Source organism: Myotis davidii, unplaced genomic scaffold (genome assembly GCF_000327345.1).
Source record: "Myotis davidii unplaced genomic scaffold, ASM32734v1 scaffold69, whole genome shotgun sequence".
In the NCBI taxonomy this organism is placed as follows: domain Eukaryota; kingdom Metazoa; phylum Chordata; class Mammalia; order Chiroptera; family Vespertilionidae; genus Myotis; species Myotis davidii.
This window is the reverse complement of record NW_006300363.1, coordinates 596,722-615,204: the sequence shown is the minus strand read 5'-3', so window position 1 is coordinate 615,204 and position 18,483 is coordinate 596,722. Positions and strand designations below refer to the sequence as shown.

The 18,483-nt window shown below is 51.9% G+C and overlaps 1 protein-coding gene across 2 annotated transcripts in view; it reads left to right on the top strand.

The window, feature by feature from the left end:
* Nucleotides 1-18,483, top strand: part of ARSG (arylsulfatase G) — a 92,563-nt gene that overhangs the window by 35,897 nt on the left and 38,183 nt on the right. For both annotated transcript variants that reach the window (XM_006776662.2, XM_006776663.2), the window contains exons 2-3: nucleotides 4,850-5,598; nucleotides 16,805-16,992. In XM_006776662.2, the coding sequence (XP_006776725.1) occupies nucleotides 5,381-5,598; nucleotides 16,805-16,992 (406 nt within the window). In that variant the 5' untranslated portion in view covers nucleotides 4,850-5,380. The remainder of the gene's footprint in view (nucleotides 1-4,849; nucleotides 5,599-16,804; nucleotides 16,993-18,483) is intronic.

Sequence of the window (18,483 nt, the reverse complement as noted above, 5' to 3'; positions counted from 1 at the left end):
ATTTGCCTTTGCATGTTTGGTTGCTAGCTTCACAGCCAAAGGGTGTGTAGTAATATCTGTGAACGTCTATGATTAAATAGGAAATAAGCTTTTCATTTGAATTGTAACTCTTTTTTAAAAAAATATACTTTTATCGATTTCAGAGAGGAAGAGAGAGGGAGAGAGATAAACATCAATGATGAGAGAGAATCATTGATCAGCTGTCTCCTGCTCGATACTGGGTATCCAGCCTGCAACCCATGCATGTGCCCTTGACCAGATTTCAACCCAAGCCCCTTCAGTCCGCAGGCCAACGCTCTCTCCACTGAGCCAAACCGGCTAGGGTCACATTCTCCTTCTCTGCAGAGCTGCGGCTGGTGTGGTGGATGCCGGCAGGACCTGCTGCTGGGGCTCAAACCCTCCAGCCCCCCAACTCGGTACACCTGCCTTCCCCCGACTTCCTCTAACACGTGCCATTTCTCATGCCTCCGGTGGCTTCTTTGCTGCCCTGGCAGGTACCAGCCCTTCCTGCTTGCTGCTGCACAGCTTCCTTCCTTGTCTTCTACAGATCCTTCTAGAAAGATCACCTGCTCCGTGAGGTTGTCCCTGACCTCCCTCGCCACTTTGCACCTGCCCACGCCCACCCTCCTGGTCCTCTTCCCGCTTTGATTGTTCTGCCCGCCACATGTGTTTACTCATTTCGTTTTCTGTCCCCACCCCATCCCCCGAGCAGGAAAGTGCCGGGAGGGCAGCAGGCTTCCTGTGTCACTGCTGTGTGCACAGCGCCCAGCTGACACCTGTCACTTAGCTGGCTGGGTGGCAGGCAGTGCCTGGGGGAGTCATTTCAGCTACCCTCGGGCAGCCGGTGCCTCAGCCCCCCTCCTGGCCGCCCCCACGTGACTCCTAGTGCAGCAGGCGCTCTGGCCGGGTTCTGATCTGCAGGCAGAACAACAGCGCCCTGCCCCAGAGACCACACTCTCCGCGGGCCTTTGTCTGTTTTGGCCTCAGCTCATCGGAAGCTTTAACCAGCAGAGCTTGGAGAGATCGCCTCACCTTCTGGTTATTTCAGCTGCTTTCAAGGCTCTCTCACGGGCTGCGTGGCCACGGCGAGGCCCCGGGGAGCCGGTCAGGTGATGGACTCCTGCTCTGGTATTGGCACCGCCAGGCACAGAGCACATCTCCGGGTGGCCTCACCCCGTTCACTTCTCGCTCTTCTAGACAACAGCCCACCTGTGGGCCACGCCACTTCTGTGCGTCTTTGTCTATAAACAAGCCGGGACCCGAAGGGAGGCCAGGCTTGAGCAGGCCCAGCAGTCCTGCTTTAAAACGGGGGTCGTGGAAAAGAACAGGAGTCATTGCGAAGCTGATGGCAACTCCAGCTCACTGGCCTGCGGCCCGAGGAGCCGGGAGCCGGGGCAGGCTCCACACCGATGCTCCGCAAGGGGCCAGCCCGGCCAGTTCTGCTCCCGCAGAGCAGATGGCGCCGGGGGGCCTTCCGCGTGGAGTGTGTTGAGTCAGGCGGTCAGGCGGCTTCCAGCCTGCGGGAGGAGGGGTGAAGGCTTTGTTGGCCGGAGCCTCCCCCTTTCTTCCTTAGCCCACAGCAGTGCAGCTTGTTTGCGTCCACGTTCTCTTCTGAGAAGGGGAGGGTGGTGGGTAAGGAAAAGTTGGGTCCAGCCAGTGTGGCTCAGTGGTTGAGCATCAACCCATGAACCAGGGTGTCACTGGTTCAATTCCTGGTCAGGGCACATGCCCAGTGAGGGGCGTGCAGGAGGCAGCCGGTCGGTGATTCTCCTCGTTGATGTTTCTATCGCTCCCTCTCCCCTCCTCTCTCTGAAATCAATAAACACATACTAAAAAGGGGAAAAAGGAAAAAGTGTCACATAAGGCACTGAGCTTGGTCTCAGCTTGGATCTTTGGAAAATAACCCCGCCAGCTTTCCCGAGATATAATCGACAAATAAAAATTGTATATATTTACGGTGTCCAACACGATGTTTTGATTGTGAAGTGATTGCCACAGTGAAGCTGATGAACACACCCATCCCCTCACGTATTACCATTTATTTATTTATTTTTTGTGGTGAACACTTTTAAGATCTACTGTCTTAGCAAATTTCAGGTTTGCAATACAGTATTATTACCTGTAGTCCAGAAGTTATTCGTCCTGCATAGCTGAATGTTTGTAACCTTTGACCAGCTCCCCACACTTCCCCAACCCCCGACCCCAGCCCCTGGCAAGCAGCATTCTACTCTCCGCTTCTGCGAGTTCCGCTTCTTTAGATTCCACACGTTAGTGCGATCGTGCAGTGTTTGTCTTTCTGTGCCTGGCTTATTTCACGTGGCATGGTGTTTTCCAAGTTCACCAGGTTGTTGTAAATGACAGGCTTTCCTTCTTATGAAAGGCTGAGTAATGCTGCGTTGTTTATATATGTTCTCTCTGCAGCGCGTTTTCCTTCCTTATTCACCCATCGATGGACATGTAAGTTGTTTTCACATCGTGGCTGTTGTGAAAAATGCTGCCGTAAACACGGGGGGCAGATATCTCTTCAAGAGACTGATTTCCTTCCCTTTGGGGAAATACCCAGATGTGGGGTTCCTGGATCCTACCGCCATTCTCTCTTTAATGTTTTGAGGAACCTCCATACTGTTTCCCAAAATGTCAGCTTGGATCTTTTTTTTTTTTTTTTTCCTGCTGGGGTCTTATAGCCTGTGGCTTCGAGTCCATCCTTCGAATGCCCTGTTTGCCTTTTCATTGTAGTTTAGAGAAATAAAGGGGGAGAGGATTAACTCTCCCTGGAAGTGTGGGCCTGCAGGTACCGACGCAACGGAGCGCCGGCTATATTGGCTTATTTCCATTCTAAATGTTAAGTATTTCGTGATTCTCTTTGGAAATCCTCAAAGGAACGTTTTATCGTGGAACAATTAAGCAAAAACCATCTATCTTTCCACCTTCATTTTAGCTTCTTAAGCGAATATTTTTTTTTAAGTCGTTCTCCGTGGGGTCCCTCTGAAATGGATTATCGACCAGGAATGAGGCCGCGCCGGGGTTCCAAGCTAAGTAGCTTCAAGCAGGAAAGCCTCCCGTGCTTGTTGCTCGTGGTCAGAAGCCAGTGGCATGGAGGCTGGGAGTCAACCAGCGGGCCCATGAGTGTTTGCTGGGCGCCCTCCTGGTGCCAGGGCTCGCTCTCCCAGAAAGGGAGACGTCCTTGGGGCCCCAAGATCAACAAATACCAGTGGAATCCAATTGGCTTTGGAATAATAACTCTCCTTTTGGGAAACAGACATTTGCATTTCTGCACAATGGATTCATTGACCTCCAGAGGCCCTACCTGTTTCCTTGGGCTTCCTTTTGACGGCTGAGTCTGTATCTGCCCATCCCTCTGAGCTTACCCAGGTCGCCCAGCGCCGACACAGCTCCCACTAGCCCCATCCACTCGCGTCGGCCACGGGTCGGCTTCGCCAGCTGTGCGCTCCTTCCCAAGGCAGGATCGCATCGCATGTTAAATTCGGCTCTCCTCTCATCTTCTCCGGAGGTTGGGTGTCCAACTGAGCTTTTTACTTGGTCCAGAACTCAAGTCTCTCTCTCCTTACTAACTTCGTAAAGTTCCGGCTTTTAAGTGAACACGGGGTGATGGGGTTTTGTCTTATGGTTCCCATTTGCAACCCGTGTGGAATGCATCACCTTCCACCTCTGTCTGTCGGACCTGGACGTGACTGGTTGCGTTTGTGTTTGTCCACGGGAGCCGACTCTTCCCCAGTTGGGCTAGTTTTCTTCCGGGACCTGCATCCGGACATTCTTCTTTCCTGGGCATCTTGCTGATGAAGGGGTGACTCAGCCCAGCAGAAGCTTGATAGAAAAATGGAACCCAGGCCACGGCCTGACCTCCTGAACCTGCTTTATTTTATTTATTTTTAAAGTATTTTTTATTGATTTCAAGAGAGGAAGGGTAAGGGGGAGAGAGCTAGAAACATCAATGATGAGAGAGCATCATTGATTGGCTGCCCCCTGCACACCCCTCACTGGGGATGGAGCCTGCAACCAGGGCATGTGCCCTGACCGGGAATTGAACCATTGACCACCTGGTTCATACATAGATCGATACTCAACCACTGAGCCACATTGGCTAACTGAAGCTGTCCTGACCTGGGTGGGGAAGGTCGTCTGGCCTGGGGCCCAAGGGTCCGCCTTCTTTTTTTTTTAATATATTTTATTGATTTCTTACAGAGAGGAAGGGAGAGGAATAGAGAGAGAGAAACATCTAACGGCTGCCTCCTGCACACCCCCTTTTGGGGATCGAGCCCGCAGCCCTGGCATGTGCCCTGACCAGGAATCAAACCAGCAACCTCTTGGTGCACAGGGTGACACTCAACCAACTGAGCCACCCTGGCCAGGCATCTGTCAAGAATTTTGTATGGGATTGTTTGCAGCACAACTGTTAGAAAAGGTCATGTCAGGGTCATACCCTTTCTTCTAGATTCCTCGGTGGGTTTGGTAACGTCACAGTCAGTGTGGGGATTTCTTGTGAATCAGAGAAGCCTGGTGGGTGGCAGTGGGGAGCCCGGGGATCATGCAGAGTGGCGTGCTGGTCCTGGCCCCATCCACACACTGGCTCTCAGCATTCTCGTGTATACAGTGAGTGGGCTGAGAGAGGTCATCTCTGATGTCGCTCCCACCCCTGCGATTATAGGCTCGTTATAAATATTATCATCACTGTTTCTCAGGTGGAGAAACTGATGAGCCAGGGAAATATCCGAATAACAAGGAAAACATGTGCTGGCATGGAAAAGTGATTATTTCCTAGGCTACTGGGTAAAACACAGCTGCGCTGGCGCTTTTCACTCTGTTTTCTTGTCGATTTTTGTTCTTTCAGGAAACCTCACAGAAACATGAAGCCCTCAGCCACCTGGAACTCAGAAACTCATTGGGGACCGACGGCGGCTTCTGGAACGTCCAGGTGTTCTGCAGATGTGAGATTGTGCCCCGCACTCAGCAGCTGGCGTCCCGACCAGATGCGAGACTTGTGCTTCGGCTCTGACATCCCTGGGCACAGAGGGGTCACTTTCTAATCGGCCAAAGCTGCACACAGCCAGTCATCTTACGGGAAAGCCACATTTGGGGGTGCAGCTTTCCTGACTCTCTTGAGTTAGGATTCTAGATGAGGGCCTCATTTCTGCAGCTCCCAAGCTCCACGTAGGCACCACCACCACCACCACCACCACCAGCAGCACGCTGGGTGGGCCTCAGCGTTCCCATCTTTACAGCGAGGGTGCTGCAGTATCTTCTTGCAAAACACCAGCCTCCGGAGACTCCCTGCGTTGAGAGTGAGCAGAAGGGGACTCTAGGAGACGCCTCTCGTGGTGGCCGCCATCATTCCATAGAACCGGCACCCGCCCTTCCCACCATGGCCTGGCTTTTTCTAAAGGTTTTATTGGTGGGGGTGAGTTTCTTGGGATGTCTTTATCCTCTTGTGGATTTTTGCTTCAGTGGGGAAACAAGAGCCCCGAAACCAAATTTCGTGATCATTTTGGCAGATGACATGGGGTGGGGTGACCTGGGAGCAAACTGGGCAGAAACAAAGGATACTGCCAACCTTGATCAGATGGCCGCCGAAGGAATGAGGTGAGTTGAGGATGCTAAGTCCTACTCTCTATATATAAAAGCCTGGTGCACCGGGTCTCTAGTATATATATATATATAAATTTTTTTTAAAAAATTTATTTCAGAGAGGGAGAGATAAAGACATCAATGACCCGCTATGATGCGCACTGACCACCAGGGGACAGAGGCTCAACACACAGGATCAGTCTCCATCCTGTCTGGATCTGGCCTGCGGGGATCCGGCTAAAACTGGCTATCCGACATTCCCCAGGGGTCCCAGATTGCAAGAGGGCACAGGCCAGGCTGAGGGACCCCACTGGGATTTGTGCACCGGGTCTCTAGTATATATATATATATAAATTTTTTTTAAAAAATTTATTTCAGAGAGGGAGAGATAAAGACATCAATGACGAGAGAGAATCATTAGGCTGCCTCCTGCATGCCCCCGACTGGGGATTGAGCCTGCAACCCGGGCATGTGCCCTGACTGGGATTCAAACCATGACTTCCTAGCCCATAAGTCGACGCTCAAACACTGAGCCACACTGGCCAAGCAGTCCACTTCTTTTTGGACGTGTTACTTGCCTCTTTTGGGGGGAGGGGGCAGCATAAAGCATTGAAAGAGCAATTAATGGGTCCATGTTGATTTAGTTATGTGATTGATTAATGTGGTATGAAGCCAGTACAGCTTCATGGAGAAATCCATCAATCCGTCCATCCATCTGATAACATTCAGAATCTGTGTGTGTTAGGAAATCGGAATACCAAGGGGAACAAGATAAAAACCCTGGCCCTCGAGGTACTTATTGTCTGGACGTGGAGACAGGTTCAGTGGGAAGTAAGGATTAGGATCTAGTGCGTGAGTCTGGAGTTCCTGGGGAGGGGTTTGGAACCCAACCTGGGGGCTTGAGGGAGAAGGTGACCTTCGAAAACCAGAATCAGGGAGGCAGAGAAGGTAAGAGGACTGACTTGCGAGGTGACTACTTAGTAGGCACACGTACCCAGAGGGTCTGCACTGAACGGATAGAAGTGTTCACAAGTTTTTTGTCCAAAAGCCTAGCCCCTCCCCACATCGCTAGAACTCAAGTATCAGCTTTCAACCCTTGGGCCTTCTCCTCGGGCCGACCCTGATCCGCCTGGCCGGCTCAGATCCCGCCTGCCCTGGGTTGCTCCTCCATCCTGCTCAGTGGGGCCGCTCCAGCTCGCTGGTGGGACAACGTGGGGCATCTCCACAGAGCTTCAGCCACTGGCACCTGGGGCCGGGAACTGCCCCCTGAGGTGTGGACCCTTGGAGTCCCGCGTGTGCTCTCACCTTTCCAGTCCATCCTCCTCATCTCAGCCAAGGTGACCTCTCTAGAAACACTCCTCTGCTTCCAGTCCTTCAGAGTGACCTTGTGTCCCTAAGGATAAAACCCAAGTCCGCCCAGCAGCTCCGAGGCCAGCGCGTGCTCCACGCTGGTCTGCAGGCCCCCCTGGCTGGCAGCTGCCCTCACCTATGAGATTAGTTCCCCTGGTGCACTTCCCACTTCCTCTGTTGAATTCGTTTCTGCTCACCGTTTGGTTCCAATTCCACGCGCAGTCCTCAGGAAAGCCGCTTGGATGCCTCAGGTGAGCTCTGCCATCGCCCCCGCAGCTCTCCATGGCGACCGTCGAATCACCTGAACGCCTGCGTCAGGTTGAACAACGTCCGCCCCGCATTCAGGTCCACCCGGAACCTCAGAGCGTGGCCTGTGACAACAGGGTCTTTGTAAATGTACGTAAGGATTTTGACGACGTCATACAGGACTGAGGACGGGTCCTAAATCCAATGACTGGTGTCTTTATAGGAAGAGAGGACACCGAGAGGCACACAGAGGTGGAGATGGGAAGATGGAGGCAGAGATCGCAGAGATGCCCCTACAAGCCAGGAACACCAAGGGCTGCTGGCCACCACGGGGAGCTGGAGCCAGACTTGGATCAGAGTCTCCCTCTGAACTTCCAGAAGGAACCGATCTGGTAGACATGGGGACTTCAGACTTCTCACCTCCCGAGCTGGGAGAGGCTAAATTTGTCATTTTAACCCGCCTAGCTTGTCATTTGTCACGGCCGCTGCAGGAAATTCATACACCTCGATCCTAGCTCTGGGCGTCAGGGAGAGAAGTGCCTTATCTATTCTTCCCCTTTATATTCTTAGCCCGTAGCACAGTGCTCGTCACATAGTAGGCAATTCATAAATCTTTGTTCATCAATAAATGGGCTTTAGGCATTCATAATGCCTCGAATTGTCACCCCAAGTTTTCCACGTAGGGATTTCTTTTGGGGGAAGGAGTTAAACCATACCATTTACCAGATCGCCAGAGGAAAATGGGTTGCCAAAAGCTTGGGAACTTGTGCTTTTGGTGGTGGGTGGGTTTGTGGGGAAACTGATATGTGGGGGGTAGGGGTGGGGCCTGGGCATTCTTAGGGGCTGTCCCCACCTGCACACTCTCCTCCTGAGAAAGAGGGGCCTCAGGGACCAGAGGCAACAGAGTGTGGTGAGCCCTGCGAGCTCTTTCTCCCATGAATGGAAATGCTTTCTCCATCTGAGCCTTGTGACGGGCCAGGCAGACAGCCCTCTGGCCCGAGGTCTTGGGCTTCTCACGTTGGGCTCTGTTGACAGGAAGGCGGGCTTCCTGTGCGGCCGAGGATTACTCTATCCCTGGCTGCTCCCCCTGCCGCTCGTGCCAGGGGGGAACCAGTGCTCCCAGACCAGAACTCTTCTGGCCAAACGGGGTGACTTGAGACCATAACTTTTCTATTGTCTTTTGTAAAGATGAGCACGTTAGTTTCCTAGGACAGACTCCACAAATCACCACAAATGGGATGGCTTAAAGCAACGCCGTTTTATCCTCTCGCCGTTCCAGGGCCCAGAAGTCCTCCACCGAGGTGCCAGCAGGGCTGATCCTTCCAGAAGCTCTCAGGTGGGATCTGTCCCAGGCCTCTTCTAGTTTCTGGTGGATGCGGGCGGCCCTTGGCCTTCCTGGTGTGTGGACACAGCACTCCATTCTCTGCCTCCGTTGTTACATGGCGTTCTCCCTGTGCACAGCTGAGCTGAGCAGTGCTGGCGAACATTTGAAAGTTAAAAAAGGGTAGGATAGCCCTAGCTGGATTGGCTCAGTGGATAGAGCATCGGACTGTGGATCGAAAGGTCCTGAGTTTGATTCTGGTCAAGGGCATGTACCTCAGTTGCAGGCTCCTCCCTGGCCTGTGCCCTGATCAGGGCTCCTGCAGGAAGCAACCAATCGATGTGTTTCTCTCACATCGATGTTTCTCTCTGTCTCCTCCTCTCTCGCACCCTCCCTGAAAATCAATGGAAAAATATCCTCAGATGAGGATAAACAAACACAAACAAACAAAAAGGATACAATAACCAGAAGAAAATCAAAATGTCAGAATTTAAGTGAAAACACCGGGGACTTAGTCATTAACTACAACTTGACCGTTTCAAGCAGGTAAAAACTGCCATGGCAAGGTAGGGTGGAGGGATGAAGTGCTCAGGCTGTCAGGAAACGGACAGAGGCGTTCCCTGGCCTCTCCTCCAGCTCTCCAAGCGTCCGAGAAATGTGAAAATCGTCCAAGTCCTCAGGACAACCCAGTGAATGATCCTGATGGTTGAACGCTAGTTCAGTTCTTGTGGGCAGCGCGGCCAGGGAGGGCCATGGCTGGTTTCACCTGATAGGGAAAAGCCACTTATTTCTTGAACATTCTCAGGCTCAGGAGTAACCTGCGTGAGTCTCCTGGCGGGTGACTGGACAGGCAGTGGCCTTCGGATGTGCCGACTAAGGTCTGAGCACCTGAGCAGTCTTGACCCACAGACGTCTGAGGGGAGAGGAGAAGGGTGCCCCCCGTGACACAGAGAAGTGGTCCCAGCCAGCAGACCCCAGATCTGCCCACTCACTGAAATTGCCCCCTAGGCTGTGAGGTGGATGGTACGTTGTAAATACATTTCATAGGTGGATAGACTTGCACTAGAGCAGTGGTCGGCAAGCCACGGCTCGCAAGCCACATGCGGCTCTTTGGCCCCTTGAGTGTGGCTCTTCCACAAAATACCACGTGCGGGCGTGCATGTACAGTGCGCTTGAAACTTCGTGGCCCATGCGCAGAAGTCGGTATTTTGTGGAAGAGCCACACTCAAGGGGCCAAAGAGCCCCATGTGACTTGCGAGCCGCAGTTTGCCGACCACTGCACTAGAGTAACTCTGCGTTGGAATTCTCTCCCTTCCTGCGTCACCTCTTCTCCGCCAACAATTTACTCCTCCTTAAAGTCGGTGCTGTTGCTGAGACTGCTAGGCGGTGGCTGAGCGAGATGTCCAAGGGCAGTGTTCACCCCTGGGAGGTCAGAGGCTGTCAGGGGCTTAGGCTGTTTCTAAAAAGGGCCCCAGCAAGAAGTGAGATGAGCTGCCAGTTCAGCCAAACACCCGATTGGATTTCTGTTCTCAGCATTGGCTTTCGCAACTATTCCTCCATCCTGGTACCTCTCAGGACGGCCTCAGCCCTCTGCCGCCCCTGGGGTTCGCGTAACCTAAAGGAAGAGGAGAACCAGGCTGGCTCCCAGAGCTGCAGGGGAGTGTAATGAGGTCTGGCGGACGCCGTGAGAGCTAGAACTTTCTGAAGGAGACCTACATCAGCAAGAAGAAGGCTCTTCCCCCACCATGGAATTCCCATCCAGCTCTGCCTCCCCCCTCTGCCCCACACCGTGGTAATTCAGATTCAGGGCCGAGGACCCTCATCAGGGAGACATCCTCTTGTCCTGTGACCTTCATCATGAAATCTGAGATGGTTGCTTTGGGAGGTCCCAGCCCATCTTTTCCTTGTCGGCTCTCAGCGTCACGGGGCAGGCAGTTGTACATCGTTGCCGTTGGGTCAGTAGGTCAAGGAGACACTGAAATCACGTCCTGCCCGCCGGGGCAAGGTGACGCCTATAGAAGTGGTACTGCGGGCTTTGCCCTCGTGTCTGTTTCAGTAGATGGGGGCGTACAGGCACACGATGATCTGGAGGGCAGCTAATCTTAGAGAAAAGGAACGGAAATAGTAGCCAGTGAGGCCTTGGCGCCAGCTTGCTTCACAACTGCAAGTTCAAAATAGCCTGCCTAGTGGCTCTCATCTCATTCGCTCCCAAGCCTCCCCACTACCTTCATTCAACGATGGGGCTCTACTAAGAGCAGGTCATGAGACAAGGCCGGAGACCCCAGCCAGCTCTGCCCTTCCAGGCTTGCAGTCCCAAAAAGACGAGAAAACCAGCATTTGGAATGCAGAAGGCGATATGCTGTCAGTGCAGGAATTGTGATGTGTGACCCACCCTTCATAACCCGAGTTTCCATCCTACAGGACGGAATTAGCACGTCATTTACACCTTGGTCACAGTCAAGAATGTCCATGCTGCCCGGCCAGCGTGGCTCAGTGGTTTAGTGTTGACCTATGAACTGGAGGTCACTCCTGGTCAAGGGCACGGGCCTGGGTTGCGGGCTCAATCCCCAGTAGGGGGCGTGCAGGAGGCAGCCGATCAATGATTCTCTCATCATTGATGTTTCCATCTATCTCTCCCTCTCCCTTCCTCTCTGAAATCAATAATAATAATAATACAAAAGAGAATGTCCACGCTGGGCTTCTCACCTTTTGGGTGATAAGAGCTAAATTCCTCAGAGCTACATCATATTGGAGATAGTGCTGTGGGACTGTAAGGAAAGGAAGACCATTTCTCCACAGGGAAGCCACAACGTACTCAATAATGCTCGTCGGTTAGGAGGCTGGGAAGTCCAAGGTCAGGTTGCTAGCACGGTCAGGTTGTGCTGAAGTGAATGCTGAGACCTTGAAGATGAGTAGGCATCAACCAGATGAAGGGAGAGGACAGAGTGTTGTAGGCAGAGGGAAAAGCATGAATGAAGACCCACAACTGAAAGGTGCCCATTCACTCAACAGATATTCCTAGAGGCTCCCCCAGATACTGTCCTAGGTGCTGGGAATGTGTGAGTGACCCAAACAATGTGGGGCCCTGTCTCTCCTAGGGCTGGCTGACATCGTAGTGGTTGACTATGGCTGGGATAGGGAGCATGAGGCTGATCTAGTGGGCAGGTGGGTGGCGAAGGGCATCGTGTGCATGCTCAAGTGTTTGACCTTGATCCTGAAGTCAGCGGGCAGCCCTGAGCACTGCAGACATCGACCTGCATTTGAGATGGATTGTCCCAGCTTTCTAGGGGTGGTCCCCTCTGGTGGAGGGCAGGGGGCGCATTGCAGGTGCCTCCAGGATTGCTTGGCTCAAGGTCGTGGCAATGGGGAGAAGTGTTGGTCTAGGCCAGTGGTCGGCAAACTCATCAGTCAACAGAGCCAAATATCAACAATATGATTGAAATTTCTTTTGAGAGCCAAATTTTTTAAACTTAAACTATATAAGTAGGTACATTGTTATTAACTTAATTAGGGTACTCCTAAGGCTTAGGAAGAGCCACATTCAAGGGACCAAAGAGCCGCATGTGGCTCGCGAGCCGCAGTTTGCCAACCACGGTCTAGGAGGCACTGAGATGCCTGTGTGTGCGTCTTGCTTTCATGTACCTTTTGTGTGTCCTTCCTTGAGTGTGAATGTGCACATGTCCACAAGGAGAGTGCGAAGAAGAAAGGGGAAAATTGCCAACGATCATACCAAGTTCAGCTGTCAGGAATCTCTTTTTGAAAAGATCAGGAGTATGAGTAGGTGTATGAATGAAAATGAATGAACAAAACACACAAACTTTGCTATTTGCTGCCACATTTGCTTGTAGTTTATAAAGGGCCTGCATGCTGGCTGTCCCAGTAATCCCACTGAACCTGCTGAAGGATGAAGGAAACCTGGGGGCTGAGGTGAGCTGGTCTGAGTCCTACTGTAGCTTTTTTTCTCGTTCTTACTTCCCACTCCTGCCCCTCTACCCACAGAGGCCGCAGCAAATTATTTTTTCAAACCTTTTTCCACCTCCAAGCCTTTAAATTATGAATGGAGCAAAGGCAGTGCTTATTCCAGTCACATAGCAATTTAGAAAGTTGCCACAGAAGGTGTCATCATCTATTTTAAATTCCTTATAAACGAAGGCCGGACACGCTTAACTTTGCCGTTATGTCTCTCCAGGGCTCTGGCGGTGGCGTTTCCAGCGCTCACCTCCCCTGATTCTAATGCACGTAATTTATGCCGTGGCAAGCGGCTTTGGTTTCCGTCTGGCTGTGTCTTAATTTGAGCTGATTTTCCCGTTAACAGGCTGCTGTAATGTCTGGCTCCGTGATTCCAGCTTTGCTTGACAATGCATTTTCAGACTTTAATTAGGACCCCTGTTGGCGAACTGGCCTGGGCCTGCCCAGATAGATCTGGGGGAAAACAAAAGAGGCTTTCCAAAAGGCAAGGCCATTTTATTCCTTATTAATTAGTCCCTGCCAAACGGAGGCAGAGGTGGGAGGGGGGAAGGTGACAGGCAGGTCAGCTCAGAGGGCTGCGTGGGATGTGGTTAGGGCTTTATTTGCAAGGGGTGCAGTCAGGGTTCTCCAAAGACTTGGAAATAAAGGAAGTAAGATTGCTTCTGAGAGTTAAGCTGTGAGCTTGATCACACGGTGGGGCAGGAACTGAGCCCTGAAGACATCCGCTTAAGCGATTATGCGGAAAGTGGACTAACGCATTTTTTCCAATCAAACGACACGGGCCTCTTCCTCTTCCAGTTTTGTTTGTTCGTCCACCGGATTTGGACAGAGCCCCTCCATCCCAGAAGGGCGCCCTGCTTGGGGCTGGAGTTGCAACTCGAGGTCCCATCCTCACAAACCCACAGACAGGGGAGGAGCTCAGAGCTCCGTCTTGCTGTAGAAATGTGCTGCAGCTCTTTCCAAGGTGATGGCTTTACCACGGCCAAGGAGAGACTGCTCTCGGGAGAGTCACGGGAAACGGGCGAGCAGGGTCAGGGTCAGGATCGCCGTGTGTTTTTGGCACTGCCCAGGTGTATTCGCTTGGCCTGCGACAACAGATATGACAGAGCGGGGAGCTTAAACAATATGCATTTATTTTCTACAGCAGGCATGTCACACTTGTGGCCCATGGGCCACATGCCTTGTTTATTTGGCCTGTGTTAGCCTTTGAGTTTGACACGCTTGCTCTACAGTGTTGGAGGCTGGGAAATCCAAGGTCAGGTTGCCAGCGTGGCCAGGTTATGCTGATGGCCTCCTTCCTGGATGGCAGATGGCCGACCCCTCATTGTGTCCTCACATGGAGATAGAGCGCTCTGGTCTCCTCCTCTTATCAGGGCGCTAATCCCATCCTGGGGGCCCCACCCTTATGACCTCCTCTAAACCTGATCACTTCCCAAAGGCCCACCTCCAAAAACCATCACATTTTTAGGGATTTAACAGACATATTTTGGGGGACACAAACATTCATCCTGTAGCATCAGGGATGAAGAAGTGGTGAACAGTCTCTGAGCATCCCAGACCCACTGGCAAAGTTCAATCCACTGTGGACAGAAGTCCCATAAGCTTAGCAACTGCAGGACTTTTCTTTGATCCATTTGATGCCCTCAGTTAACTCCACACCCACCAAGGCAAACTTCGGAGTCTGGCTTCTTGTGCAGTTTGTGAGCAGGAAGGAAACATGGACCACTGACGCGCCGGTTCCTGTGCCCATCCCCGGAGGTCAGCTGGGAAATGGGCGTTCTGGTCTCTCTCTCTCTGGCTCCCATGGTTGTATGGAAGTCAGGCAGGATTTGGAGCTGACACCACCGAGGGTGGGTCTTGGGACCTCCTCAGCCTAAGGCCAGTGAGCATGGGGGCAGGGAACAGGCATCCATAGCACCACGGGAGTCCTGGGGATGGGCAGGTGGAGAAGGGGTGCAGGCACCACAGGAAGGGGTGGCTCTCATAAGGGCTTTGATGTCAGATGAATGTTTCCATTCAGACATGAAGAGGCTGCAGAAGTCAAGGTCAAGGCCCATCCTCCTGGGGGACAAGGAAAGACTGTGCGACAGTCTTCAGGGGATAGGTAGGCATTGGGGAGGGAGAAGAGGGGTAAAGCACCCCGGGCTGAGGTACGGCAGAGCCAAGGTGTTGAGCTGGAGAGTTGTGAGTGGGATGTGAGATGCTCCGGGAATCAGGGTCCTGTTGAGATGAACGTTGGGCCTGTGTAGGTGGTGTATTCGTTTCCTACAGCTGCTGTAACAAAGGATCACAAAAGGAGTGGCTTAAAACAACAGAAATTTGTTCTCACAGTTCTGGAAGCTAGAAGTTAAAAATCAAGGTGTTGGCCATTACGCGCCCTCAGAAACTCCAGCGGAGGTTCCTTCCTGCCTCTTCCAGCTTCTGGTAGCACCAGGCATTCCTTAGCCTGAGGCAGTATAATTCTAGTCCTGGCCTCTGTCCTCACAGGGCCCCCTCCCCTCTGTGTGTCTCTGTTTGCATGTGGCATTCTCCTCACTGTCTCTCTCTCCTTTTAAACACAGCAGTTATATTGGGTTAAGGACTCACCTGTAGAGAGCGCCTGGGAAGGCACATGAGCTAATTGTCGACTGAGTCCAGTGGTGTCAGCAGAGCCACGTCCTGGAAACATACTGTGCCAGAGGCAGGTATGTTGTCAGCCTGACCCTTAGCTCAGGTGCCAGGGGGTGGGTTTCATTATCTAAGTTCAGCCAGGCACAAGGAATGGACGTAATTATCTGGGCTCAGCCAGGAGTGACAATTACAAAGAAGCCACAAGATGAAGAATTACAGCTTGATCTTTAACCGTGATTTCACATAATTTCCTTCGTCTTAAACTCTAGTAAAACTTCCTGGAATCATGCTGTATATAATAAATGCGCTGCACCAGCTCTGGGTCATTGTCTCTCCATCAGAGGGCAGCTGTCCCGCCCGGTCCCAGCTTTTCCTACTGTCTCTGTGTCTCTTTTTTTTCCCTTTTCTCAATCCGCAGCAGCCCCTACTCAGGAATTCTTCCGCTCTCTAGCCATGCTGGTTGCGGTAAAGAGAGAAAACTTATACTCACCCTACTCCACTGTTACCTCAACTTAACTAATTATCTCTGCAATGACTATCTTACCTAATAATAAACAAACATTAAGTTTAGTCATGTTCCTCGAGGACAGGAAAATAGCTAGAGTAGACTGTTCATGTTTCTTCATGGTGTCTGACGGAGGGCTGGGCATGTGATAGTGTATAGTGGATACAGTTAGCTCTTGTTATTGGTGGCATTTATGTTCTATCAGGTCTCTGTGAACACTGGATTATTGGATAATTATTGGATTATGAAGAAACCTGAGCCATTGCTTCTAGGGGAAATACAGGGCTAGGTTCCTATGTGCCTCTGGCCGCATTTTCATCAACTAATCAGTACAGAATCTTGTTTTGTGTGTGTTTCTGTTTAAAGGCAGCTTTTTAAATATATATTTTTGATTCGTTAGCATTGAACTCACAGCCCACAGCACTAGAACTCATTCCTGAATGAAGCTTATAGAACATGTATATTTTCCCGTAAGGCATATCACAGCCTTCATGAGCTTAGGACCACTGGCCAGCACTTCAGCCCTCTGCTCGAGGGCCATTTCAAACAGCGAAATCAGCAACAAAGAAGAACAAAAATGCAAAAACCAGGTACCAGCCAGACTCTGAAAAGGAGGACACTTGCTTACAGGATGAGAACCGACTTCAGCTGGGCCTGTGCACGTTGGGTGGCTGAGATTTTCCAAAGGTCTGCATGTGACTCTGTATAACCGAGTGAGAGCCATGGAGTATTGATTTTGGGGGTACAAATACACTTAAGAAATATTGAATCTATGTATATATATAAAAGCCAGGCGACCTAATGGCGGAACAACCAGAACGGCCGATGGCTATGACGCTCACTGCCAACCTCCCAATCAGGGGCAGGGCCAGCCAGCCAACTGCCTGTGCCCCTCCCCCCAGCCAGCCCCACCCCTGATCACTGCCCCCACTCTGATCAGGGGCAGGTGGCTGGACCCCACCTGTGCACAAATTCATGCACCGGGCCTCTAGTCTTTGGATAAAGAGGATCCACTAAATATGTTGGATTGTATCGATTGGAATGACCTGTGTGACCTTGGGTTAGTCACCTTACCTCTCTGGGCTTCCTTTTCTTTACTTGTTCTACTGGGCGAGCTTTTCCCCAGCCCTGGAATCCCCAGGACAGAGTGGGAGTTGACTTTTCTCTTGGCCTGGCTTTCTGTGGTTGGAGAGATCTCGATCACTTTCCTTTCCGTGCAGGTTTGTGGATTTCCACGCAGCTGCTTCCACCTGTTCACCCTCCCGGGCCGCCCTGCTCACCGGCCGGCTGGGCCTGCGCAACGGAGTCACACACAACTTTGCAGTCACCTCTGTGGGGGGCCTTCCGCTCAACGAGACCACCTTGGCCGAGGTGCTGCAGCAGGCCGGCTACGTCACCGGGATGATCGGTAACATGGGTGCCCCACAGCCCAGCCCCCACCTCCCACTGCATTTACAGTCAAACCTGGGTTCTCGAATGTCTCCCATCTCGAACAATTCGCTTCCCAACCCAACAACCCTTTCATGCTGATACCTTATGGTCAGTCACGTGTCTCAGGTGACAAAGGAGAGAATGCAGGAGTATGAGTCAGCTTACCACTAAACCTCATGTTGTTAACACCTCAGGAAACTGTGCTGTGAATATTTGTGTGTTTTTTTGCTTTCGTTGCTGCTTATTACATTACATTTTCATTTTTTACAATACATTTCATTTCCGTTTTGTTGACTTTTCATTTATTTCCATGTACATTTCGTGTCCTTTTTGTTTTCAAAGTGCTTATTTATACATTAAACATTAGGCATGCAGCTAGGAATGCTTTCGGCTGTAATTGTGAAGACCTGACAGTGGGCTAAAGGGAATCTGAGCTATTTTCCTCTCGTTCTAATAAGCGTAGAGGTAAGTGATTTCTATTGGCTTAGCCACTCAGAGAAACCATTTCTGCTCTGCTGTCCCTACTCTGTTGGCGTTTGTCCTCCTGCATGTTGCCTCTTGGTTGCCATACAGTGGCCTCAGACCATTCGCCATCATTTGGCTTCAAGGAAGGAAAAGGAGAGGGGGCAGTGCTAGCCCCCCACTTTTTCCCTTTTATCAGGAACACAATCTTTCTTCAGCCCCAGAAGTGCACTTGCACCTTATTGGCCGGAGCTGGGTCACATGGTCACTCTTTGTTGCAAGGAAGTCTGGGAAATGGAGGGTCAGGATTCTAACGGGTGATTGGGCCTCAGCACAGGTTCCCAACCCCAGGTTCCCAAAACCACAGTTCTGTGAGCGGGATGAGTGGGGACATGGGCATAGGGCTGGCAAACAGCAGCATCTGCCACAATGACCACCAGCTGGCTTTCCTTCCTAACTAAGCACCTCTTACTTAGTCTTCACTTTGTGCCAGGCACTGGGCCAAGTGTTTATTTGCTCCACGTATGGTCGTGCCCTGGGTATGGTTTGCCCCACTGTCCAGGGAGGAAGCTGCGTTTCAGGCAGGTGTGGGGACTTGTTCGGCGCTGCCTGGCCCGGAGCGGGGAGATGAGACAGGTGTGTCCGGTCCAACTTGTTCTCGTGCTTCGCTTCATTGCTGGTCTCTCCTCCCGGGGCCGAGGCAACCCAGCCATCTGCGTCCTCCTCAGGCTGCCTTCTTATTCTGACTCTCCAAGACCTGGGGCCTGTGGGAATCCTGCCTCCTGCCCCCGGGCGTGAAGTAGGAGGGACGAGTGCTGGCAGACGGGCCGCAGTGAGGGTCCACTGTTCAGATCTTTGAACCATGTTCATTTCCGGGCCCCTTTGCCTGTGAGTGATTCCCCGGGCTCTTTCCTCAGAGCAGAATGAGCAGGTCAGAGAGGTCCAGCATTATCCAGGCACTGGGCTTGCATCACCAGTCCCCCCTCCCCCACCCACCCCCGACCCT